The sequence below is a fragment of the Phaenicophaeus curvirostris genome, unplaced genomic scaffold (assembly GCF_032191515.1).
Source record: "Phaenicophaeus curvirostris isolate KB17595 unplaced genomic scaffold, BPBGC_Pcur_1.0 scaffold_46, whole genome shotgun sequence".
In the NCBI taxonomy this organism is placed as follows: Eukaryota; Metazoa; Chordata; class Aves; order Cuculiformes; family Cuculidae; genus Phaenicophaeus; species Phaenicophaeus curvirostris.
The window spans coordinates 72,475-100,016 of record NW_027206669.1 but is presented as its reverse complement, the minus strand read 5'-3'; the positions used below and the strand labels follow the sequence as shown (position 1 = coordinate 100,016).

At 37.0% G+C, this 27,542-nt stretch overlaps 1 protein-coding gene across 1 annotated transcript in view; it reads left to right on the top strand.

The window, feature by feature from the left end:
* The window catches only part of LOC138733912 (uncharacterized), a 71,712-nt gene that overhangs the window by 19,724 nt on the left and 24,446 nt on the right, over positions 1-27,542 (top strand). The window contains 25 exon segments of the mRNA XM_069881429.1: positions 1,166-1,372; positions 2,144-2,233; positions 4,261-4,411; positions 6,161-6,220; positions 7,117-7,196; positions 7,931-8,062; positions 8,929-9,045; positions 9,588-9,668; positions 10,486-10,551; positions 10,553-10,635; positions 11,649-11,752; positions 12,523-12,663; positions 13,708-13,877; positions 14,609-14,761; positions 15,199-15,329; positions 16,047-16,212; positions 16,796-16,909; positions 17,878-17,955; positions 18,686-18,811; positions 19,264-19,368; positions 20,124-20,240; positions 21,051-21,260; positions 22,947-23,153; positions 23,925-24,014; positions 26,042-26,192. Of these exon segments, the coding sequence (XP_069737530.1) occupies positions 1,166-1,372; positions 2,144-2,233; positions 4,261-4,411; positions 6,161-6,220; positions 7,117-7,196; positions 7,931-8,062; positions 8,929-9,045; positions 9,588-9,668; positions 10,486-10,551; positions 10,553-10,635; positions 11,649-11,752; positions 12,523-12,663; positions 13,708-13,877; positions 14,609-14,761; positions 15,199-15,329; positions 16,047-16,212; positions 16,796-16,909; positions 17,878-17,955; positions 18,686-18,811; positions 19,264-19,368; positions 20,124-20,240; positions 21,051-21,260; positions 22,947-23,153; positions 23,925-24,014; positions 26,042-26,192 (3,130 nt within the window).

Below are 27,542 nucleotides of genomic sequence, written 5' to 3'. Positions count from 1 at the left end.
TAAACAACAGTAAAGCATTGCCTCATCAGAGCTCTTTAAGGCTACAACTGGTAGCAGAGCTCAACAGTTATGCGTTGTAATACATAAAATCTAGTAGATACACTAGTTTTTAAAGCAGATGGGGAAGAAACACAAGGAGCAATTTTAGATGTAAGTTTGGATGTAACGAGATCTTTCTACTGTGTGGCTTTCAAGATGCATACGATATATCTAATAGCAGACAAGTCTGCTGTGTTCTTGGCCAGTGCAGTGAATTTGCTGAGAGTTAGATAGGTAGCTGACAAACACTTGAGCACAGCCTTTTGTCTCCCAGCAACACTTTATGTTATCTGCCATCCTGCCTTACTACATCATAACTTATTATTGTATTAGAAACCAATGAAATAATCATGGCCACAAAAATATTTATTGTAATACAAATTGCAGACAGCTAAAGCATCTCAAAATGTAAAATCTGGTGATAGAACTGAAATCCTTTCCATGTTTCATTTTATTAAATTGATGTAGTAGGAGACACACATAGTTTTCTCTCTTAATATTCTGTTCTGCTTTGTTGAGGTCAATTCTGTAGGCTAAAGGAAGAATTTAAGCACCGAGAATATATGATTTTTAAAATCATTGTAAGGTCTTAGCTGTTTTAAAAAAATAGTTTACGACTTTTGTTTATTTATTTAATGAGGGAATTTTTCTTACATATGCCAGGCAGAAAATCACATAAAAGCATTATTGAAACTGCAGGATGAATCACTTAAAAATCAGGAAAATATGTCCTTAGCGTGTATGTCCCTTAAAAGTATGCCCCTCTACCTGTGATTTACAGTCTCTAGATTTATAGGTCATGTGTTTTTTTTCTTTGAGGCCCCTTCTTTCAGCCAAAGAATTCAAAAACAAGCAAATAGAATTTTCTATCCAGTGTTTGCAGCAATATGCAGCAATAAAAATTTCTATGCGGGAAAAAAACCCCACGAATGATAGTTTGCCCACCTCTATTTAACAAAGCTTGAACTCTGCCTATATGATTTTCATTAAAGGGCTTTACCAGTTTATCTCCCTGTCACACATACAATTACACACATTTATGGTTTTGATGGCTTGAGGAGTGGTCCCATAATCATGGATGGATGTGACCTGTGCCATATTGCTGTTTCCCTTTTTGGTATTTCAGGACATCATTTACAAACTGAAAACTGCTTTTAATAAGGAATTTGACATAGTTGCACAACAAAAGGAGCAGGAGATAGAACGAGTGAAAGAAAGAAACCTGAGGATCCGAGAAATCTTGGAACAACTTGATCTGCAGTTGGAAGTGTGGGAGCCAGCTCTTACAGATGATGAGATACCAGAGCGAGCACTCACAGTTCAGGATTCAGAGGTGTTTGAAAAATGAATCTTTCTCTTTCACCTACTCAAATATATTTATTTAATTCCTGTCATTGCCAGACATTGAAAAGCTGAAAACAGATGTGTCTGTGTACTTAAAATCATCTTTTTGTCTCTTTTGCTTCCCTTCACTCTTTAGGGAGAAAACTTATAATAAGTCAATCCAAAATGAATAAGATGTATACAATCTTAATTCGTTGATGTTAAGTTTTTAATTGGCTATAAATTAGGTAGATATTCCCCCTGTTCCTGAGTGTAAGATTCAAGCCAGGCTTGGAGGGTTTACTTCCATAGATAAGGGTTTCTCTGTTTATTCTGAGCACCATTTTGAGACTAAGTAGTTTTAGACTAAGTGTGTGGGTACTAAACCGTGCTTAGTACTGTAATTATAAATTGAAATGATAATTTATAAAGAAGCACCATGCTTCTTATACAATATATTCCACCAATCTCATGCTCTTTTGGTCAGTCTTTCCCAATTCTCTCTGTTCTCTCACCAGTTCGTGTTATTCACTGTCAGAAAAGGTATGCAAGAAATACAACTAATCTCAACAAAAATGATGGTAGTTTCTATTTTAGCATTTTTAAATATGCTTTCAGGGGTGTTCGAAAGAACAATGTCCTCTTGAGGAGTATTATCATGGAGCAGAGATACAAAAAGCATCAAGAATTAGTATTGCCCCTCTTTCCAAAGGTTCTTAGTCTGCATGTGATCACATTTGGAGAGAAGAACCCTGATATGACCCTCATTTTCTTCCTTCAGATTAAAGTTGAAAAATACTTGACTCAAGAAGAGAGAGAGAAAGCAGAAATGCTGGCTAAGCTTGAAATGGAAAGACGTCTTGCTGAGAAGGTACTTAAAGTAGTTTCCTTTTTTACTGTGTAGGCCTTTGTCTCTGGTCAGGCTTATTTAGTTAATGCTGCACTGAAATATTCCAGTCATGTAGCATGGGAGAATAAAGTGTAAATGGTAGGTAATGATGATGTGTGCCTTTTCCTTCTTATTATCGTTTACAATTGGAACTACCTAGACCAGCCGGGGGGAGAAAAGATTTAGTATTAGGCTCAACATTTTCTAAAAAAAATGGCAGTTAAAAATACTTGAGTCCTCTTGGCATCCAGTACCAATTTTATTTAATTGTCCTTTTATAAAACTTTTCATTACAAGGATCCATCATGGATTTTTTTTCTCTGAAGAGTTGCTACTTAAAAGGGAGAGAAGCTCAAAGAAAGACAGCATTATCATCATCATCATTATTATAATTTTATACACCACCTTACTAATGCGCAGTTCAGGAAGCAACCTAGTTTAGAATTTACACAATCTCATCCTCAGTTTTCCATATTTTATTTAGTTTATGTGTTAAGACAGTCATGGCAGCAGGTACAAAGGAATATTATAGAAGTCATCTTTACACAGAAAGCTCCTGATTCACAGGAGCTCAGTTGCAGCCTTCCCAAAGATTTGTGATGTTCAAGAGTCATAAAATCAGCAAAAATGCCTATATTAAATGTTTTTCTGGGTGATGTAAAGCCCCATTTGTTATAGATTTATTACTGTTAGTCCTATTTGATTTATAAAGTAAATATTAATATACTTTATTTCTGTAACATTTCCCCGCTGAGAAATTCAAAATGCTTTGTAAGCATAAATAGAGAGTAGGCTTCTTACCCAGAATCATGTAGCCAGCCCTTGGCATATTTTACTAGCAACATCTAGGCGCTTATGAATCTCTGTCCTATGTTTTCATCCCAAGTCCACCTATATTTCCTTTTTATAGAACCTTTATTGAGACAGCAGGTGTTGTTTTATAGAATTACAGACTCTTCATTCTTTTTCATCCATCTTATTGTCTAGTGTTCCTCACCACTTCTGCTCACATGCTTTGGATCTTCTCTTAAATGTTCTTACAAGGTTTTCTTGTGTTTTCTTCCCCTTTTCCCCTCCCCAAACCCTGTTCCATCTATTTCTTTCTATCGTGGTATTTATATGACCCCTATTACTATTGTATTTGAGCAGATCACTGTCTTTAATAACATTTGATGGTGAATTTCTGTTCTTCCTGATTTGAGAACGATAGATTTATGAGATTTATTTCAGTGAAATGAAATTCAAGGCACATGCAAAGTCTGTGGCAAGGATATTTCTGGAACTAATTTGCAGATGACACAAAGGTTGACAGAGCTGTTTTACAGAGTAATTTGGATTATATGATACGCTAAACTATTCAAACAAAGTGTGCTTTAGTACTGCCAAGTATGCAAGACCACATGTGCAAGTAATGTCTATGCAGTGGAAGACTATGTTGAAAAGTAATTTGAAAAACATTTGTCAGGGTGAGATAATAGTGGGTAACCATTTCAATTTGGGCTTCCAGTGCTATTCTGACATTAAAAAAAAAACACAACAAACTTCTGGGGTCTCAGAGTGTTGAATTTTATCATAATTTTATCATTAAAATATTGGTTATGGTGGGTCAGCATTGTTGCAAGGGTAGGGAAAGTACCGGATGGATTCCAAGCTAGGGGACAAACCTGTAACAGACACAAGCGCTGGAGAATAAATTCAGATAAATTCAAATTTCAAAATATGTAATTTTAAAATGAAAATATAATTCATCATTCAGACAAGCTTCTAGAGAGAGAGGTGAGTTCTCCACCACTGTCTCCAGACAGACTTCTCTGGAGAATGTTCTCGTTTTTCAAATTACTCCCCTCAGTGAAGGACTAACTGAATAAATAGGACTGAAGTTATACAGGTGCTCAGGCTCTATGAGGGAGTGCTCTTTTTTTTTTTTTTTTTTGCTGTAAAATGTACGTAACTGCTTGTACAGATATTTGTCAATCGTTAATTGAACTTGTTTATTTTTTTTGCTGAAGCCAAGAGATTCTGCTAAGCCGTCAGTGCATCCTACTGCCCACTGCTGGACTGCGACCTCAGAGATTTACTTGGGCTGTAAGGAAGGATATGTTATGGCAATTGATGCTGAGAGAGGCAGTGTTTCTGTTCTTCAACAAAAACCTCTCCCTGGTAAGAAATAGCTGTGTGGTGTCTTTTATTCAAGTAGGGAGGAAAAAGGATAGGTGAAAGCTTTTTTTGCTTTCTGCTGTTCTGCTATTGTATATCTTACAGAAATTGTAAAGACATATTTCTTTTATTAGTAGGATAAACATTCAGAACTTCTGGGTGGGTTTCTTTAGCACCCAACAATTTGCTTTCATTTTTTTTTGGAAAAAAAAAAAGAAAAACTTCTAAATACATCAAAATTGATAAAATGAACAATAGTTACAGCAGTCCTGATCTTATTAACCAGCCCTACTAGGTTAACAATAAACTATTAATATACCAGCTATATGTATTTTTACTGTTAGTTAAGCACCAGTAATGCATTTTATTTTGCATGAAATATTGGACTGTCCTCCTCTGATACGGTAGATGATGTTAGAACAGATGAGCTCATGATGAATCTTTAAAAAACGAAACCAAATTTGACGTAATATTGCTTAATAGAATTCCTTAAGGTCAGCAATTATAGGAACTATTTTGTATTCAAAACAAGTCTATAAAGATTATCAGGCATTAATGCATTACATATGAAGCACAGAAAGTGAACAGAAGACGTCTTTGACTTCATAGAATCATAGAATCACCAGGTTGGAAAAGACCCACCAGATCACTGAGTCCAACCATTCCCATCAATCACTAACCCATGTCCCTCAGCACCTCATCCACCCGTCCCTTAAACCCCTCCAAGGAAGGTGACTCAACCCCCTCCCTGGGCAGCCTCTGCCAGTGCCCAATGACCCTTTCCGTGAAAAATTATTATTTCTATCACTAGAACTGGATAATATCCTTCTGTAGACCAGCATAGCAATGTTTAATAAACACTGAATCAGTGTTAATGGACAGGCTGATGATAATCTTGTTTTCTTCTTTTGCCATGTAATACATTATTTTTTTAAGCTGCTGTAAATATCCCTGACTTTCCCAAAGTTCTGTATCTCTATCCAGTTTTGATAGTCAGCACAGAAATGGAAGGCAGCTCTGAAAAAAAAATCAGCAAACCAGCACTATTCCTCTGTTTTTGAAACCATCAAACTCTTAAGTTTGCCATATCAAGAGCTGAAAATCACAAACAAATATAAAGCTGAGGCGTGACCAGAAATGGTTTGCCAGTTCGTTAGAAGGCAATAAGAATTTTTGCCATTTGGGATTTTCCTCCACTTGTGTATTCTTTGAGTCCTGTCCTAAATCTGTGTGAGAACACTGTCTGTATTCGTATTTTACTGAAGCTTCTGCTTAATTTAAGATGTACTGCAATCTGTATCTGCTCAGCAGAATGCTTACATGTGTGTCCAACTCGAAGCACGTGCCAAGCTCCCGTTATGGTTTTGCAAACAGAACCGTAAGCAGCCACAACATTTCACTTGGGCAATTTTCAGGCTGGCTAAACTTTCCTTTGTAAGTAAATCTAATTAAAAAATTATGAATGGAAATAACAAAACCAGAACTTAGCACTAGAAGATAGATAAATCTGCATCTGGATCACAGTCCATGTATGACTATCTCCCTTTTATAGCTGTAAGCTGAACCACGTAACGACTGTGCCAGCTCAGATGCATAAATGACAGAGATGGTGGATATTGGAGAAGAATGCACATTTTTGATTCAATATACCAAACTTCACCTTTTGTTCAGTAGACTGGGCTATAACTGACTTTTATTGCAATACTGACATATAAACAAGGTTGACGTTATATATTGTTTTCTTTTGTGCAGAATACGTGTGTAAAGTGTCAGACATCGTGTCATATGTTCGAGGAGCGCAGAAAAAGAAAGGTATTTCCATGTTCAAATCAAGCTAATTGATTTTTAGCCAGCATCAATGATGTCTGGGAGTAATAATATGTGAGTACAGCAGGAAGCCACTGGTTAGAAAAACCTCAGCTCACACTGACCTCTGTAAGACACATCAATGGCAACCTTTTATATGTTTACAGGAGAAATGATTAATAGCTTTTGTGCTAGTAGACAGCCAAATGAATAGCCTCTGGAAAAACAGTGGCAGGGAAATAATTTCTGTTCATTCTAGTTTAAATTGGAATAAGTGATGCTAGAATGGGTTCTCTACTGCTTAGTTTTAGTAACTTTGTTTAGAACTGCAATCACTTGTGATTTAGTTGAGTTAGGATTTAGGGTTTGTTTCAAATGTTTTGTTTTGGGCTCCACAATACAAAAAAGGCATTCACGTAGTGGACAAAGTTCAGCACAGGGCCACAAAGATTATTGCAGAGTCTGCGTGTGTCATACAAAGATGGGCTGTGAGAACTCTCTTCAGCCCAGTGGAAAGGAAATGGGGGATTTTACTGTTGCTTCAGCTACTCATGAAAGGTTACAGACAGGATGGAACCTGACAGGCAAAGGGCACAGTTTGCATCAATGGAAATTCTGAGTAGAAATTAGGGAAAAAAAATACTTCCACAGTGAAGGTTGCCAGACATTGGGACAAGTTTTGATTTCTCAAATTAATTTCTAATTCATCAGACCACAGTAGTACTGTCACTTTAAATTATGTGTACCAGCCTTGTCCTTCATCATCACAGCACAAAGTCCAAAGAATATATAGCCCGTTGAGCCTTTTTACTCACAAGTAGTAAATCATCTCAGATTTGAAGTTGGGACACATGGTTGCAATGAATTAAACTTGATGTTTCTTGTTGCCTTTGTGCTTTCAGGTGGCAAACCAGAGGATCCACAACAATCAGTTTTATTTGCCATGGCATTTTGTAACGGGGGACTGTATGCAGCTGGAAATGTAAGGCATCCTTTATGCTTGTAACTTATTGTGTGAAAATCAAAAAGCATTCAAATGGAGTGTATTTGCAGAGCTCACTGCAAAGACAGAAGTCAGAAAAAAAGTGGAGGTCCTCTCTGGTTTTGTCATATATCTTCTTTGTTAGAACTTGAGACAAGAACTCAGAAAGGAGCAGGGAGGGAAGAGATTCCATTTTTTAAGTCAAAGAAGGAACCAAAGAGGACAATACTATTTTTAACAAAAGGCAAAGAGAGTTCTAGAGGAACAGGAAAGAAGGATGGACAAAAAATAGGAGAGGAGAAAAAAATGACCAAGAGAACCACCAAATTGTTTTGTGCTGAATCTCACTCAATATTTAATCCAAAATGATGATTACATTATACAGTGCTGCTTAAGAGAGGGACAAATCCCTATACTGTCACAAAAGAAACAATGTGGAATCTCAAGTGTTTACTAATGAGAGAGTCTGTTATCAAACATGGACTGTTAGTAAGACTTGTATTAAAAAACACCTTGATTTTTCAAAAAATGCGTTATGCAGGATAAGAGTCATCTGGATTTAAACGTCATGAAGGCAGATGAGACCATTAGCAATGGGATACAGTTAAACACACTTGCTCCAGAGAATTTCAGAAGGTTTTGCCAGTTCAGTTTGCCAGAGTGGGTGGGATAATTGACCTTCAGGCTGGGATAATTGACCTTGACCTGATGTGGATTTGTACTTTTCTGCACAGGGGGGCGTTTTATTCTTTTATCACATCAAAGATCTGCAGTATGAGACGAAAATCTGCGTTGATATCTTAAAACCCATATCCAGCCTCATATTCTCACCTGATTACGCTGTGCTTCTGCTTGTCACTGACCAGGTATAGCATTTGAGATAACGGCATTATATAATGGCATGTTCCTTTTATTCTGTATGTGCATGCTGGCACTGCCAGTATGAAATGTCTGTAATGTAATCACACAAGTCAACAAATTATACCAGAGGTAAACTTAGCCCATCTTGTGTTTGTAATGAAATCTTGGGCCTTGGGTACATCAGACCTACTGTGGCTATGCGGGAGACTTGTTCTGTGCATCTATCTGAATTTGTCTGGCCACCCAGTCAAAGATCCTTCTTTGACCAGCCTGATGTCCAGAAATCTTACACAAGAGTCCCAAATCCTCAAATTATCCCTGGTTTTCCAGACCTTTAATAATTTAAATTGGCATTTAAATGTGGTTTGTTTGGGTTTTTTTGTGGGGGTAACTTTGGTCACACTTTGTCTCTGATTTCACTCTCCTTTTGTAAAATGCGTAGAGAAGTTCTAAAATCTATGTCTACATTAGTTATGAATTGTTTCTAAAAGGTTTTGAGGTCTTTAGATAAAAACATCTTTTGAAGCTTAAGATTTATTATTTGTGTTTTATGTTGCTTTAGAATATTGATTGGTTTCTGGAGCAATACGAAATAGGGTGGTTTTAAATTAAAGCAGTTATGAGAAACAAAACTTGGAAACGTGACTAGCTGGATCACTCTCAAATGAACCATCCTGATTTTCAGCTAGTGTAAATTTATATAATTTACTAAATTCAGTTGAATTCTACTGGGCACTTTTTACCTCAATTTAGAGTAGAGTATGAAACTTTAAAGAGCTCAGGAAGATGAGTATTTTTTCTTGAAGTCTTTGACAGCTTTTAATGAGAAGTCTCATAGCCCAGGGATGGATTATCTCTCTCTGTCTGTCAGGGGACAGTCTATGCTTACAAACCTGCCCACAGTGGAGAAGCTGTCAAACTCCTGGACACATGCAGTAGTTGTTTCCTGACAGCTGATTTTCTTACTCCAGGGGACAAGTACTGTGTGGTAAGAAATTATTTTCTTCCTTATATATAATTGTGGCTCTTTTCAGATGACCAAAACGTTGGTAAGACACAAAATCAAAAGCCTTGCAGAGATCGTGACTGTTCTGGTGTTTGTTACAGTTGTGGAAAACCTTCTCATTACGGAATTAAATGGCATTAATTCAGGTATGGCCTATAGAAGGGTCAGAACTTGCCCTGGAATGCAGGGTGGATAATTCGCAGGCTGCTAAAATGTTGTATGGTTCTGCTGTTTATTTGCTGTCTCACTAGTGGTCAGGAACACAGCTGAGCAAAAGGTTGATTCAATTCAGAGAATAGATGTCGGAACAAGGAATCCCTGCTGATCTTTTCAGCCTCCAGCACAAACTGGAATAGCCTGAGAGATGCCTTTGTCCCAGGTCCAGGGACAACGAGGCATTACTCATGGATCTGTTCATTCTGAAATATTCCTTGCTTTCCTCCTGTGTCTTGGACTCCTGCAACTGATTCATCTATTTGGTTATTCCACTCTCTTTTGACTATGTTTTTTTCTCTGTTCAATAGTCTGTAACAATTTCAGGTGAAGTACAAGTTTGGTTCCTGGAAGATGGAACTTGCCTCAGCAAGCTCAACCTTGATATTCAGGTACACGCAACCAGGAGCTCATTTAGTGACTGATGCTTGAAGTTTTCTTTAGTATTTCTTAATTCATAGCATAATATTCCACAGATTTGGATCAACCTGTGGTGAGGAAAGATCAGTAGTGTCTCTGTACAACCCATGAAAGAGATTTAAAAATATTACGTTTACTTGAACTAATCATCTATTGAACTGGGCCATAAAGCAGAGGCAACATGTCAACCTCATGTCATAGAATCATTGAATGGTTTGGGTTGTTGTAGTGATGTGTCTTTAAGCACATATTTGTAAATAACAATCTAAATTTTTATAATATTTGATGAAATATTTATTTTTAATGAGTGTCAGAACTGAATGGAAAAGTTTTGAGTCTGTAAAAACTAAATGCCTTGAATGACCAGGCTCTTGAAACTGAGTTGATAAAAGTATTTAAAACTGTTAATGCTTTGTCCTGATTTAAGATGCATTCAAACCCTGAAATCTGACACAGTAAGAGACTCATCCCTTTCTGTAAGAGCTGTACACATAACAATGCACTCACTGTTTCATTGAGGTGGGACTTATTTCACTTTAAATGTGGATATAATGATTTTTTTCTGAGGAGTGCAGAATTGGCTTTTGATATGTAGATACAGAGCATAGGGAAAAAAGCCAAGACGTCTCTAAAATACTTTGTTAAAAACAAGTTTTTTAGCTGAACCATTTGAGGTTTCTTCTTCAAATTTTAGGGACTTCTAAATAGTAAAAGAAGTCGCATACTAACATACAGAATAGTTGTAAAAAAAGGTATGGAACTGTTAATCATATTTTGTTTCTCAACTAGGCAACAGCTATGGCTTGCTGTCCCTCCTCCAGCAGCGTTGCTGTTGGGACCATAAGAGGTCAAATCTTATTTTCTTGATGTTACCAAAGCTGAAGCTCCACGGGTTGTTCACAGAATTTTTCTTTCCAAATTTCCAGTGTTGTCTTTGCAGTAAGTATGAAGCAGCAGGGGCAGTAATATTGTCAATCTGTTTCTTGAGTAACGCTGTTAGTTGAACAAAAAAACTGTTCAAGCTTTGATTCCAAAAATAACAAAGTAAAATATTTTAATGGTTTCAATTATTTTCCAACATATTCTGAATTGCTTGCAAGAGAGGTAGTGGCAGGATTTATATGAGAGAAATATAATAAACCTGTATTTTAAGAAGGTTTAACTGAGCACTGAAAATACTCATGTATAAGATCCTTTCTGGCAGATCACTGTGTGCAATAATTATGCACAATTCCATGTATCCAACTTTAGAGGGCCATTTCTCACTAGAAGTAAATTTAAGTTTTTGTGAAATTAAGTATAAGCCTTTTGGTCATCCCTTTTTATACGGTGGATTTTTATTACCATTGTTAATTATTCATTTGCTCACTGTTCTGGAATTTACCAGTCCTCCTGTAATAAGCTCTAGTGATGTAAAAGGCTTTTTTTGTTTGGTTGGTTGCTTTTTTCCATTATTGAAAAATCTGAGAGTATTTTACTTCTACTTTTTAAAAAATAAAATGGATATTGAACAGTTAAACTTTAATATTAGTCTGCCTGTTATTTGGAGACTCAGATGTGATCACTTTCCACAGCTACCTAAGATAAAACATTAAAAATAGATACGGAAAGCAACTCATTCAAGGTCAAATCAATATAAACAGAGCCATGTCTATTAAAAATAATATCAAAATCTGTATAGCCGTTTTATTTTTAAAAACATAAACTTCATTAAAGATTTGCTGAAGTTGTTAACAGACTGCTATGGAGCATCGTTAGCTTTAGATTGACCACCCACACAATTAGAAATTGCACTCATAACTGCACTTTATATCAGACCCTAATCCTGTAAACCTAGAAGCTGAAATTTCAGTTGCGTTTATGCCCTCAGTGAAGTCAGCAGAGTTATTGGAGTGGAATTATTTGACTCTTTTTATTGAGCTGTTTTCTATTTGGATTTTTTTTTCACCTAGTTATGACCAGAGTGGCCGGTTCCTCATCACTAGGGCTGCAGAAGGACATATCTTTATTCTAGATGCCCGGCCTTCAAAATTATTCCAAGTTCTTGGATATGTAGGTAATAAATGTTACAGCATTAACTACACTGTGTTTTCACTATTTACTGTATTTTAGGTGTACTTGCTTTTTTTTTTTTTTTATTTAGTTTTAGTTAGCAAAGGAGCAGGTAAGTCAGAGGGAAGAGAATGGATTAGCTAACCAGCTGATCACAACTCCAGCACAAAAGGAATAGTAGTGGCAAAGAACTTAAGACTTTTGTGGCTCATCTTGAGAGAATTTAGAGTAAAAATCCATAGGTCATGATAGCTGGGTGCAATTGCCTGCCCCGGACATCTTTAACGTGAGGACTGCTGGAACTGTCAGCTTTGCTGCTGGATGCTAAAGAATAAAAATGATGGAATTTTAAGTCACAGAATAATTCTTCAGAAATTTGTGTATTTGTTTTTGCAGCCTCTCAATTCCACTAACGTTATACTTACAGATCGCATCTATAAGTATAGAACTTCATCATAACTTTAAGTGGTGGTTATCAGCAGAGAACCTCAAAATTGCTACAGTTCAAGCTGGATGTAAAGTCATATTTGAATGTTTAATGTCATAGTAACACTTAGCACTCTCAGTGCTGGATGCCTCTAGCTGAAGTTGTGTGCGTGCCGCACTTTCCAAAACCAGGTTGTGGCTTGTCTGATATTTTAATGCAAGTTCCAAACTGTGTGGTTGAGCTGAGATGTGCCCTGAACATGGGTCTCTTTGTTTGATGTGATAACTCAGCAAAAACGTTACCGTGATTCAGTAACAATTTGCATTGATGTTCCCTACCTGCTTCAGCCTTAGCAGATGAAGTGCTGGATCTCTCTGTAGTTTCTGACTTCAACAAGGACTTAGTTGAAGTGGCGGCACTTCTTAATGTGGGAGCGGGCCAGAGAGCAAGACTGGAAGTTTTTTATCTACCTTCAGAACTCACAACAGGTAAGAATATATATTCTGTGATATTTTTCTAAGGGAAGATCATATTATTGCCATCCATTAACACAAATCTTAATCTCTTTCTTCATCTCCTCTGTACATTCTCCTGGGACATCATTTCTCATACAGCATTCGGTAGGCTTTATAGTCAGCTCAATCATTGCAAAATGTGATCTTTTAAGGGAAGGCCAAGGAAGGAAGAAGTAATTCATTTGCAGATTCACAAAGCCATCGCTTAACAACTACTTCTACTGGTGGTGGTTGTTATTGCTGTTATTATTACTATTGAGTGGGCAATGCCCGAAGCCAGTCACAGAGACCTTGTTCTAGGCATCACCCTTTTGCAGACTAGCATATCGGGTGTTCAAAGGGGAATCAATCCCACCAGCCTCTTCAAAGAATTATTATAGGTATGTAATAGCTCAGAAGGAAAATATTAAAGGTTGATCTATCTAAAAAAATAGTGATTCCCTGTCTTTGTTATAGCTTTTCTGTGTAAAAGCACCAAGGAAAAAGTCTACTGTGTTTAAAAAATATTACCTTGTGTCCCAATAGGAAATGTTAAAGAAACTTTCTATGAGAAAAGTGTCACTATGAGGAAAAGGGGGGGGCGTTAAGGACGCCTAAGAAAGGCAAACTTCCATTCACCTTCTGGAAAACTGATATTCTTGGAATGATCAGTTCGGGGCACTTTCTGGAAACAGGTGGAAAACTAATTCAGTTGTCATGAGAGGTCTTAAATGCATAAATTTAACTAAGGCACAGCAGAGCAGGGTAAATCAGGGTATGCAAACAATTACATCACTGTGGTTAAACCGTTTCTAGGACTTCTTTAGAGCTGTCTCTCTGCTTCACTGCAGTGTGCTAGATTGGCACGACCCCCAGAGTAAGTGTCAAACCTAGGTGTCTTAATTCCTAGTCTCCTTGAAAACTCACATAATGCTCACTCCTTGCTGAGACTGATTTTCTTAATTACTTGATGGGTGAAGCACCTGCATTAGTGGTAATGATGCCTTTTCCTCCCTGTTTCTTTTTTCACGCTTCTAGATAATGATGAGTATGTTAATGACCAAGGAATGTTTGATGCTAGTGCCATTAAACAGGAGCGTTATGATCTGGATTGCCCTTTGAGCTCAGCAGTCAGATTGAAGGATAATATTGTGTATGGTTACTGTACCTCTGGACTTTTCATCTGTAAATATCATCTCACTGAAAAGGTAATTTTCTGAAGCTGCTTTATTTTGGGTGATGGTTAAATACCATCAAACAAAGGCTGTAGCTGAAGTTAATATAGCAGGATATTATCATAAAAAGTCATCTCTGCACTCAAAATATCTACTCCATCCATAAACATCAACTTTTAGTATCCTACCACCTGCTCAGAAATCTGGCAAAAGCAATCTTCTTGTTTGATTACAGAGAAAGCCAAATGTTGCTTCTTAAAACTTGTACAGCTTGCAGGCACTTCATGTGTAGCTTCTGTGTTGGAGCTGTGCTTTTGTGCAGTCTGCTGAGTAACTGGAGTATCCAGCTCTTAAAAGCACTGAGCCCATGTGAGCCCATGACTCTAAGACACAACTGCAAACCCAGCTCAGCCCTGCCTGAAATTAAGTAGTGGTCACTGTCATTGCCTGCTGATGAACTGGACCTCTCTGTAGCTCATAGGTCTCCCCCAGTTTGAGTCAGGTCAAGGAAGAAGGTGAATTCCAAAGGTGGGCATTCCTCCTTGACAACTCTGGGCCCAGGCACATAAAAACACACAGACCCTTTTGAAGAGATGAGAAGCAAATCATCGTAGCAATGTTACTGCTTCCTGAGCTCAGAAATCCAAGTGTTTGGATTGTAAATCACCACATGTGATAACCCACAAAACTGCCATCAGCCTTCTCAAAATGGCATAGACATCTCCATAATCTGAACTGCTGCTAACGTTTTCTTTGTTCGGCAGACTATATCGGAAGACCCATCAGTATTTTTATCAGAGAAGAGGATTCGTAGCAATCAGTTTGGATCGGGGATCCTCTGTTTATCACCCAACGGCCGGTGGCTGGCATCAGCAGCGAACGATGGTGTTTTGTTCGTCTATCACACTCCTACTATGGTAGGTAGGCATCCAGGTACAGGCTTTGTTTGGTGTACGCGAGGAAGAGGTGTGCAAGCTACTTTCTTTCACTGGAAGCTTTTCTTTGCTTGAATATAAAGTGTTCCAGAAAAATTTACGTTGAACATGAACTGTCATAACATTATATAGTACAATTGTTTTTATAACTGATGATTATACAAACTACTTACTTTCTTCTCCAGCAAATCTTGGGGTAGATAATTTTACTACTTTTCGTTATCATCACCTGCAAAATTAGTATTCTAGAAACTTGTCCCATCTGTAGTCAAAAATCACAAAATCATAAATCCTAGGCTTTTATATACTTCGTGTTGACATTTTGGATTGACTTCTATAAGAAAATACAGAAGCATAGTTTATAGACGTACCCTGTTACAAAAACATATTTACTCATACTGCTTCTGTGACTTTTCTAGGATATACTCGCTCGTATGCATTGTCACTCATATCAAGGAGGAGGAATCAGATCCACGGTATTTTCTCTGGATAGCAAATTTATCCTTGTTATTGGGAAAAATGATGGTGCCCTGGTGTGCCTGAAATGGAAGTATGTATAATATTGATGGTGTGAATTTTTGTATCCTGACAGACAAATTTTGCATCTATTTGTGATTCTAGACTTTTTATTAGTCTCAAAGTAAGGTTAAGAATTAGATGAAGTCACTCCTCTCATCATTAGAGGTAGCTTCCCTAGCTCATTTAAAGCTTCCCACCAGTGTTGTGGAGAATGTCTTGGACTTTGGGTGCGGTTGCAATACAAGATAAAGGAGTGTCTTCTGATAAGCATTACCCATAATAAGCTGCTTATCACTCTCAAATAAACCATCTGGAATGGGGTGTCTGAGGATCTAAGCCATATAATCTCATGAGATACCATTTTATTTCAGTGATTGGGGGACATTACAGATTTAATGGGAGGGAATTGAACTGTGCCCATAGAGAGCTCTTAGCAAACATTAGGAGTGAGGGACACGTGAAACTACAGCTTTTCTGTGGTATAACAAATGTTCAGGCAGATGCATAAATGGAAGATGGGTCCACCAGAGTGGTATTTCTACTCTGGGTAATGAATCTTTCAGAATTTCTAATTCTGAAGAAACTTCACTTAATTATGAATGCTAGAACTCAAACAATATTAAATCATATGTAAAAATATTGAATAGGCATTTTTGAACAACTTAGTAATTTTGTTATATGGAATATTTAATAATTTGTCCTTTATTATAAGACATAAAAATACATCAATTTATTTTCTATTTACTAGGAAGGTAAAGAATACTGAAGCTGAGGAAGCTGATCTTCACTGGCGATCTCTTCTTGCTATACTGAACAAGTCCACTTCAAATGAAAATACTGTTTTACAATCCATGGCAGAACGGCATTTTGACCCAGAATCCACAGCAGAATCACTTCCAGAAGGGAAATTTAAGGTGGGGGTTTTTTTTATTTTTAGGGAAGCGGGGGGAAGGTTTGATCATTATCCTAAAATTGCACATGATAAAAACTGTCCTCCAAACAAACTCTGATCCTTTTGCAGAAGTAGCAAAATACTCCCAAGGATAGGCTGAATATGCTTAATTCTTAATTTGTAGAATAGTATAAACAAGGAAATGGAATGGTTATGGGAAGATGGCATTCACAGCTTCAGTTTCACATGGTTTCTTCAGCCACAGAAAACTCTGTGAAAGTCAATTTCTCCTCATGTGAAATTATTTGTCATTTCCAGTGTGATATTACTGCTATACATTGTGTGTTGTTTGTTTTCCTGTTGAAATCAAGCAAAGCAGCAATTACAGAAGTTAGTAATGTCAGGCCATTTGAGTCAAAAGGCTTTGCATAACAGCAAGGGTTTTCTGGAACAAATCTGGAGCCTGGTTAGGGAATAAAAATATTGTAACATTCTCTTTAATGACGTGGTGGTGCTTCTAATGCGAGTCCAATTTTTATTTTATTTTGGTCTCTCTCTTATTCACTCTAAGTACCTGAGATGGATGTTTATATCCTTAATTTCAGGATGCATCGCTTAAATCTTCCAATGTAGAGGTGACAGAGGAAGACGGAAACGTCACCAGTTCATATTCAGCCAATACCAATGAAATGACGTGGATAGATCAGAAAATGAAGAAGGTACTTCGATAGAACAAGTAATAATCAAAACAGGAGTTTTCAAGAGTCAGTAGTGATTTGAATTATGTGCTGTAAAGTAATCTACTTTCTAAAGCTCTTCTGACATTTGGGCCTCCCTTTAAGGCGTTGCATCTAGACCTTTAGAAAAGTTAGGGTCAACGTTATAAACACACCAGAGCAGGTACTGAGCACAATAGGAGCTCTAAAGGCCAAAAGGCCACTTCTACACAAGGAGTAAATGAAAAAAAAAAGAAATTGCCAGAGAAATCGGCTTCCTTTAGAAACTTGTAAAGATGTTTTTCTTCTAAATGTCAAGAAGTTACACAGAAGATTATTACCAGAAACCAAGCAGGTGCTTCTTCCCAAGGGCCAGAATAAAAAATTCTACAGCACTGATAAATCAATAGTCAACAATATGACATTAATTGCAAACCCCCTGAGGTTTATTCCAGGTTAAGGTTGAGGTGAGTATGATGTGGAACCAAAGTTTTTTAAGAGTAAAAGTTCATCAAAGATCTAATAGTGTGCAGAGAGGGGATTTAGTGCTTTGTGAGTCTGGAAATTGCTATATTAATGTTAGCATAGATAATTTTTTTCCTCAGAAATATGAATTATGGGTGGTAGCAGGTTCTTTTTGTTATGAACCAGAGCTGTATATATTCTCCAGCTTCTGGGGCTCAATGATAAGATGAAATATCATTGCTTTCTGTGTGATCTCAGGAGTGACTTTCTTTCTTTCCTTATTTTAAGCTCTGTTTCTGTATAACCAGTTTACAGTGTGAACTGGGTGTACAATCATTTTTCTTTTTAGCAGTTCTAAGAATCAACCTATTGAATTAAGCTTATGTCTATTTCAGTTATTAATCCCTTCTGAGTTTTGTTTTCTGTACAGATAATGTTCCTTTAGATCACTTCAGTCGTTTCCTGGGTTATTTTTTATTTTCAAAAATATATCTGTTGTATGTCAGGTCATTAGAGAAGAGACTGAGAGGTTTGCTAACCAGAAGAAAGAGCTGCAAATGGGAGTTAAAAAGCTGCATGAAACTGTGAGTTTCTTACAAGTGTAATGGCTTAGCTTACAGTTTTGTTTACATGTACACTTCCTTTACAACTATCAGCTCTAGTGCTTAGTTACATTTTTGTCATAAACACTGAGCAGACAGGTAATAGAGAGATTTGTCTCTTCAGGGACAGCGTGCTGAACCTGTCAGGAACAACTGTCTGGTTCTGAGGTTCCTTTGCTCCAACTAAAAAATTTGTACCACCCTTATATCTTGAGCAATCTATCCCCTCAGCAGGCTAGTTTCTGCTGGTCTAACAGCCTTCCGTTATAGAAACTGTCATCCTCTCCTCTTCCTTCTCCAGTTTGTTTTCCAGTTGCTCAGCTCCCAGCATATCCTGCTGCATGGGGCTGTTCCTCCCCAGATGCAGGATTTTGCATTTCCCTTTGTTGAACTGCATGAGATAGATAAAAACTTTTGAAAGTTCTCAGAACTAAAGAATGAACAATTCCATGCTACAGATTCTTAGAAAGTATGCACAACTCCACATATAACATCCAAATGAGCTTTAAGGGAAGGATGAAATATATTCACATAGTAGTCTCTGTCACTAGGTACAGGCAGCACGTTCTACCAATTACCATGAAGCAGTTAAAAGTGGAGGCAATTAAAATGATTTTCTCTGTTATCAAGTTCCACAGTGTTAAAACCAGTGTTTCCTCTATTCACATTCGAATTACTTTTTATTCCTTATACTTATTTTTTAAAAAAACAGATTCAGAAAATGATGCATGAAAATGAACTGGTGGCAGACATTGAGAAACTGGAGCAGCAGGAGTTCAACCTGGATGTAGAAGAACAGGAAAGAGCACAAGAAAAGGCTGAAGAAGAAGTGGCCAGGGTATGATAGAGTGGAAAGAGAACATTTTAAAACTAGCAGTGAAAAGGAGAAGCAATAACTGAAGAATAGAAGATGATCTCAAAGTTGTTCACTGTTGAGAAGCAGGAAAGCGTAAAAGTATTTTAAGTCACTTTTTGAAGCAGGTGAATCTGCTAATGCAGATATTGCCAGTTGGAATATGATCTATGCCAGAAACTGTAAATCTGACACTGTGACCTTGGGTACAGCGCTGCTTAAGTTCTGGAATGCTTTTCTTCACATATGAAATGACACCTTTCAGTAGCAGTAGTATGCAATATCATTTTTGGAGAAGATAGCTGCAGTAGTCTAAGATTATGAAATATGGGTAATTCATTTAATCTGCCAGGTTTGTTTCAACAACTCAATACAAATTGCCTATATCTTGTTGGTTTGCACCACATGTCATTATTTTCTTTTCTGTATCTTGAAAGGTGAGGAAGGAGATTGAAATGGAGAATTTAGCCAACTGCTATTTGCAGAGTGTCATCAAACATGAGTGCTGGGATCCAATGTGTGTAAAAGGACGTGCTGTTAAGGTAACCATCACTTTCTAACTCACTTACTGCAGTAGTTTATTGATTCCTTAAGGTACTGAAACAAAATAAATAGAAGTATAACACATTTCTGGTTTGCTTATGGTATGAGGAAAAAACCCACTTCTTTCCAGGGCTCATGCAAATCTTTCATTCTGTTGATTTTGACCGAGCCTGGCTGATTTTGCCTTTTAAAGTGGATAAATGTGCTAATAAGCAAATAAGTAACTCCTTAGTTCCTAGATACTAGAGAATATCTTCATGCAGTGTTGCTAAAAGGAGAAGGTAAATATTATATTTCTGTGTTGGGTCAGTAGGACTTCTGCAACACAGAATGTAAAAGCAAAATTTAACCCTGATTTTGCCTATTTTAAACAGAGGGATATTAGTCAAACTAGTGATACTAGATTATCTCAAGGGTGGTTAAAGACCGAGTAATTTTACCAAAAATCTTGTCCTGGTTGAATTCTGTGAATAAAGAGGACATAGCCAGAGGTTATTTAAAAAAAAAAATAAATAAAGGCAGCAAATTTTAAACCAACCATTTTTACTACCAAAAAGGCAAGTGGTTTTTTTCTGACTCCTATATTCTTGCTGGATTGTCTACATTAATTGATCATCAATATTATTTCTGATTTTAAGAAGCCTCTGTAACTATTTAGCATTCAGTTTTTGGACAAATGAATTAACAGATGTGTTCTGAAGAAGTTTTTACCTTGGGTGTTTTTGTTTTCTAAAAAAAAAATATAATTGAACAGTGCTTCCATATAGCTTCTGAAGTGAAAAATTATCCAATGAAGGAACGTACTGAAGAAGAACTGAAAATTCTGGAGAAAGTTCTCCAGTTAAAGAAGATTGAGACAGCTGATGATGAGGTACAATCCCTTTGAAGTACTGCATATAGGCATTTCAGATCAGAATGCTCTGAGTTGGCATCTTAACCCCTTTTTTACATAGACACATTTCTTGGGTCCGTTTTCGCTGTAGAAATACTTCCCTAAAAATTTGAAGATATTCGTAAAGATGAAATGTTGTGGTTTTACTTAGAACAAATGCATTAGTATTGAAGAATCACAGAAGAGCTGAGGTTAGATAAGCCATTTGGAAGTCATCTACTCCAGCCCACCTAGAACAATTTACTCAGCTCCATGTCCAGTCAGGTTTGGAATATCTCCAAGGATGGAGGATTCCATGACCTCTATAGGCTACCTTCTCCCATGTTTGACAACCTTCAGAGGAAATGTGTTTCATTATACTTAAGTTGGATGTTCTGTATTTTGATGTATAACCATTTCCTTTCAATCTGTCAGCGACACCGCTGAGAAGAGTCTGGCTCTGTTGTCCTTACTCCTCAGGTTTTTATATGTGTTATTAAACACCACCCCCCAAGCCTTCTCCTTCTTGAGGCTAAACAATCCCAGCACGCTCAGCTTCTTTTCACATATTAGGTGCTTCAAACCCTTAATTGTATTAGTGGCCTATCGCTGGGTTTGCTCCGGAATGCCCGTGTCTTTCTTGTACTGGGGATCCTACAACTGGACCAAATATTCTGTATACGTTCACTTCAACTTGTGGGTTTTTGATCACTGGGCTTAATTGCAGAATATGATCTCTAGAATTTTTTCATACGTGTGCCACTGGTTCGTATACAAAATTAACACAGTTGTCATGTTTGTGATATTCAGGCTCAGAAGAAAAATCCTGAGACTGAGTCTGAGACTGTATTACCTGAGGAAGAACGAGAGAAGACAGAAGACGTAACGGCTGATGATAATGCATCTTCCTGCCTGATTGGAAGTCTGAGCTCTCAGTATGGTGGAGATACATCTATCCTGTACCACCAACTGGACTTGCACAGTAGGGAGCAGAAAGTCAATCAGATAGTGTTATTAAAGGTGATGTCTTTTCAAGTTTGTATTACTGTAGTGGCACTGCCACACCTTTGGGTTCTCATAGCAGTCACAGACGCTCAGATTTTGGGTGTACTGACACTACAATGGAGAGTTGCACAGGCCACTGTGTTACAGATAAATGCACATCGTGCAGCAAAGCACCATGTGGATTTGCCAGCTCAGGTGTGGAAGAAAAACGTTTTTATGAAATTGGTTACCCAATTTGAGAGTATTTCTATTTGTCCTCTGGTGTTTGTATAGCTGGCTTGCACAGCTCAGCATGCCTGTGGAAACATGACCTCTTTCCATACTATTTGCTGCTGAATGAAAGTTCAGCTGTATCCTCACACCATTTCATTTCTTTACAGTCTTATCAGCCCTTCATTTGGAGCCTTCAGTGTTTCTGTTATTTAATATTCTTTACTATCCGACTCTCCCTTCTCTTACCCTGGCCTGTTTATTAAGCAGTAAACATGCTACATAAAAGGCTTCTTATGAAGATGATCTGCAAGGGCAGAAGTGGTTAAACAACAGTAAAGCATTGCCTCATCAGAGCTCTTTAAGGCTACAACTGGTAGCAGAGCTCAACAGTTATGCGTTGTAATACATAAAATCTAGTAGATACACTAGTTTTTAAAGCAGATGGGGAAGAAACACAAGGAGCAATTTTAGATGTAAGTTTGGATGTAACGAGATCTTTCTACTGTGTGGCTTTCAAGATGCATACGATATATCTAATAGCAGACAAGTCTGCTGTGTTCTTGGCCAGTGCAGTGAATTTGCTGAGAGTTAGATAGGTAGCTGACAAACACTTGAGCACAGCCTTTTGTCTCCCAGCAACACTTTATGTTATCTGCCATCCTGCCTTACTACATCATAACTTATTATTGTATTAGAAACCAATGAAATAATCATGGCCACAAAAATATTTATTGTAATACAAATTGCAGACAGCTAAAGCATCTCAAAATGTAAAATCTGGTGATAGAACTGAAATCCTTTCCATGTTTCATTTTATTAAATTGATGTAGTAGGAGACACACATAGTTTTCTCTCTTAATATTCTGTTCTGCTTTGTTGAGGTCAATTCTGTAGGCTAAAGGAAGAATTTAAGCACCGAGAATATATGATTTTTAAAATCATTGTAAGGTCTTAGCTGTTTTAAAAAAATAGTTTACGACTTTTGTTTATTTATTTAATGAGGGAATTTTTCTTACATATGCCAGGCAGAAAATCACATAAAAGCATTATTGAAACTGCAGGATGAATCACTTAAAAATCAGGAAAATATGTCCTTAGCGTGTATGTCCCTTAAAAGTATGCCCCTCTACCTGTGATTTACAGTCTCTAGATTTATAGGTCATGTGTTTTTTTTCTTTGAGGCCCCTTCTTTCAGCCAAAGAATTCAAAAACAAGCAAATAGAATTTTCTATCCAGTGTTTGCAGCAATATGCAGCAATAAAAATTTCTATGCGGGAAAAAAACCCCACGAATGATAGTTTGCCCACCTCTATTTAACAAAGCTTGAACTCTGCCTATATGATTTTCATTAAAGGGCTTTACCAGTTTATCTCCCTGTCACACATACAATTACACACATTTATGGTTTTGATGGCTTGAGGAGTGGTCCCATAATCATGGATGGATGTGACCTGTGCCATATTGCTGTTTCCCTTTTTGGTATTTCAGGACATCATTTACAAACTGAAAACTGCTTTTAATAAGGAATTTGACATAGTTGCACAACAAAAGGAGCAGGAGATAGAACGAGTGAAAGAAAGAAACCTGAGGATCCGAGAAATCTTGGAACAACTTGATCTGCAGTTGGAAGTGTGGGAGCCAGCTCTTACAGATGATGAGATACCAGAGCGAGCACTCACAGTTCAGGATTCAGAGGTGTTTGAAAAATGAATCTTTCTCTTTCACCTACTCAAATATATTTATTTAATTCCTGTCATTGCCAGACATTGAAAAGCTGAAAACAGATGTGTCTGTGTACTTAAAATCATCTTTTTGTCTCTTTTGCTTCCCTTCACTCTTTAGGGAGAAAACTTATAATAAGTCAATCCAAAATGAATAAGATGTATACAATCTTAATTCGTTGATGTTAAGTTTTTAATTGGCTATAAATTAGGTAGATATTCCCCCTGTTCCTGAGTGTAAGATTCAAGCCAGGCTTGGAGGGTTTACTTCCATAGATAAGGGTTTCTCTGTTTATTCTGAGCACCATTTTGAGACTAAGTAGTTTTAGACTAAGTGTGTGGGTACTAAACCGTGCTTAGTACTGTAATTATAAATTGAAATGATAATTTATAAAGAAGCACCATGCTTCTTATACAATATATTCCACCAATCTCATGCTCTTTTGGTCAGTCTTTCCCAATTCTCTCTGTTCTCTCACCAGTTCGTGTTATTCACTGTCAGAAAAGGTATGCAAGAAATACAACTAATCTCAACAAAAATGATGGTAGTTTCTATTTTAGCATTTTTAAATATGCTTTCAGGGGTGTTCGAAAGAACAATGTCCTCTTGAGGAGTATTATCATGGAGCAGAGATACAAAAAGCATCAAGAATTAGTATTGCCCCTCTTTCCAAAGGTTCTTAGTCTGCATGTGATCACATTTGGAGAGAAGAACCCTGATATGACCCTCATTTTCTTCCTTCAGATTAAAGTTGAAAAATACTTGACTCAAGAAGAGAGAGAGAAAGCAGAAATGCTGGCTAAGCTTGAAATGGAAAGACGTCTTGCTGAGAAGGTACTTAAAGTAGTTTCCTTTTTTACTGTGTAGGCCTTTGTCTCTGGTCAGGCTTATTTAGTTAATGCTGCACTGAAATATTCCAGTCATGTAGCATGGGAGAATAAAGTGTAAATGGTAGGTAATGATGATGTGTGCCTTTTCCTTCTTATTATCGTTTACAATTGGAACTACCTAGACCAGCCGGGGGGAGAAAAGATTTAGTATTAGGCTCAACATTTTCTAAAAAAAATGGCAGTTAAAAATACTTGAGTCCTCTTGGCATCCAGTACCAATTTTATTTAATTGTCCTTTTATAAAACTTTTCATTACAAGGATCCATCATGGATTTTTTTTCTCTGAAGAGTTGCTACTTAAAAGGGAGAGAAGCTCAAAGAAAGACAGCATTATCATCATCATCATTATTATAATTTTATACACCACCTTACTAATGCGCAGTTCAGGAAGCAACCTAGTTTAGAATTTACACAATCTCATCCTCAGTTTTCCATATTTTATTTAGTTTATGTGTTAAGACAGTCATGGCAGCAGGTACAAAGGAATATTATAGAAGTCATCTTTACACAGAAAGCTCCTGATTCACAGGAGCTCAGTTGCAGCCTTCCCAAAGATTTGTGATCTTCAAGAGTCATAAAATCAGCAAAAATGCCTATATTAAATGTTTTTCTGGGTGATGTAAAGCCCCATTTGTTATAGATTTATTACTGTTAGTCCTATTTGATTTATAAAGTAAATATTAATATACTTTATTTCTGTAACATTTCCCCGCTGAGAAATTCAAAATGCTTTGTAAGCATAAATAGAGAGTAGGCTTCTTACCCAGAATCATGTAGCCAGCCCTTGGCATATTTTACTAGCAACATCTAGGCGCTTATGAATCTCTGTCCTATGTTTTCATCCCAAGTCCACCTATATTTCCTTTTTATAGAACCTTTATTGAGACAGCAGGTGTTGTTTTATAGAATTACAGACTCTTCATTCTTTTTCATCCATCTTATTGTCTAGTGTTCCTCACCACTTCTGCTCACATGCTTTGGATCTTCTCTTAAATGTTCTTACAAGGTTTTCTTGTGTTTTCTTCCCCTTTTCCCCTCCCCAAACCCTGTTCCATCTATTTCTTTCTATCGTGGTATTTATATGACCCCTATTACTATTGTATTTGAGCAGATCACTGTCTTTAATAACATTTGATGGTGAATTTCTGTTCTTCCTGATTTGAGAACGATAGATTTATGAGATTTATTTCAGTGAAATGAAATTCAAGGCACATGCAAAGTCTGTGGCAAGGATATTTCTGGAACTAATTTGCAGATGACACAAAGGTTGACAGAGCTGTTTTACAGAGTAATTTGGATTATATGATACGCTAAACTATTCAAACAAAGTGTGCTTTAGTACTGCCAAGTATGCAAGACCACATGTGCAAGTAATGTCTATGCAGTGGAAGACTATGTTGAAAAGTAATTTGAAAAACATTTGTCAGGGTGAGATAATAGTGGGTAACCATTTCAATTTGGGCTTCCAGTGCTATTCTGACATTAAAAAAAAAACACAACAAACTTCTGGGGTCTCAGAGTGTTGAATTTTATCATAATTTTATCATTAAAATATTGGTTATGGTGGGTCAGCATTGTTGCAAGGGTAGGGAAAGTACCGGATGGATTCCAAGCTAGGGGACAAACCTGTAACAGACACAAGCGCTGGAGAATAAATTCAGATAAATTCAAATTTCAAAATATGTAATTTTAAAATGAAAATATAATTCATCATTCAGACAAGCTTCTAGAGAGAGAGGTGAGTTCTCCACCACTGTCTCCAGACAGACTTCTCTGGAGAATGTTCTCGTTTTTCAAATTACTCCCCTCAGTGAAGGACTAACTGAATAAATAGGACTGAAGTTATACAGGTGCTCAGGCTCTATGAGGGAGTGCTCTTTTTTTTTTTTTTTTTTGCTGTAAAATGTACGTAACTGCTTGTACAGATATTTGTCAATCGTTAATTGAACTTGTTTATTTTTTTTGCTGAAGCCAAGAGATTCTGCTAAGCCGTCAGTGCATCCTACTGCCCACTGCTGGACTGCGACCTCAGAGATTTACTTGGGCTGTAAGGAAGGATATGTTATGGCAATTGATGCTGAGAGAGGCAGTGTTTCTGTTCTTCAACAAAAACCTCTCCCTGGTAAGAAATAGCTGTGTGGTGTCTTTTATTCAAGTAGGGAGGAAAAAGGATAGGTGAAAGCTTTTTTTGCTTTCTGCTGTTCTGCTATTGTATATCTTACAGAAATTGTAAAGACATATTTCTTTTATTAGTAGGATAAACATTCAGAACTTCTGGGTGGGTTTCTTTAGCACCCAACAATTTGCTTTCATTTTTTTTTGGAAAAAAAAAAAGAAAAACTTCTAAATACATCAAAATTGATAAAATGAACAATAGTTACAGCAGTCCTGATCTTATTAACCAGCCCTACTAGGTTAACAATAAACTATTAATATACCAGCTATATGTATTTTTACTGTTAGTTAAGCACCAGTAATGCATTTTATTTTGCATGAAATATTGGACTGTCCTCCTCTGATACGGTAGATGATGTTAGAACAGATGAGCTCATGATGAATCTTTAAAAAACGAAACCAAATTTGACGTAATATTGCTTAATAGAATTCCTTAAGGTCAGCAATTATAGGAACTATTTTGTATTCAAAACAAGTCTATAAAGATTATCAGGCATTAATGCATTACATATGAAGCACAGAAAGTGAACAGAAGACGTCTTTGACTTCATAGAATCATAGAATCACCAGGTTGGAAAAGACCCACCAGATCACTGAGTCCAACCATTCCCATCAATCACTAACCCATGTCCCTCAGCACCTCATCCACCCGTCCCTTAAACCCCTCCAAGGAAGGTGACTCAACCCCCTCCCTGGGCAGCCTCTGCCAGTGCCCAATGACCCTTTCCGTGAAAAATTATTATTTCTATCACTAGAACTGGATAATATCCTTCTGTAGACCAGCATAGCAATGTTTAATAAACACTGAATCAGTGTTAATGGACAGGCTGATGATAATCTTGTTTTCTTCTTTTGCCATGTAATACATTATTTTTTTAAGCTGCTGTAAATATCCCTGACTTTCCCAAAGTTCTGTATCTCTATCCAGTTTTGATAGTCAGCACAGAAATGGAAGGCAGCTCTGAAAAAAAAATCAGCAAACCAGCACTATTCCTCTGTTTTTGAAACCATCAAACTCTTAAGTTTGCCATATCAAGAGCTGAAAATCACAAACAAATATAAAGCTGAGGCGTGACCAGAAATGGTTTGCCAGTTCGTTAGAAGGCAATAAGAATTTTTGCCATTTGGGATTTTCCTCCACTTGTGTATTCTTTGAGTCCTGTCCTAAATCTGTGTGAGAACACTGTCTGTATTCGTATTTTACTGAAGCTTCTGCTTAATTTAAGATGTACTGCAATCTGTATCTGCTCAGCAGAATGCTTACATGTGTGTCCAACTCGAAGCACGTGCCAAGCTC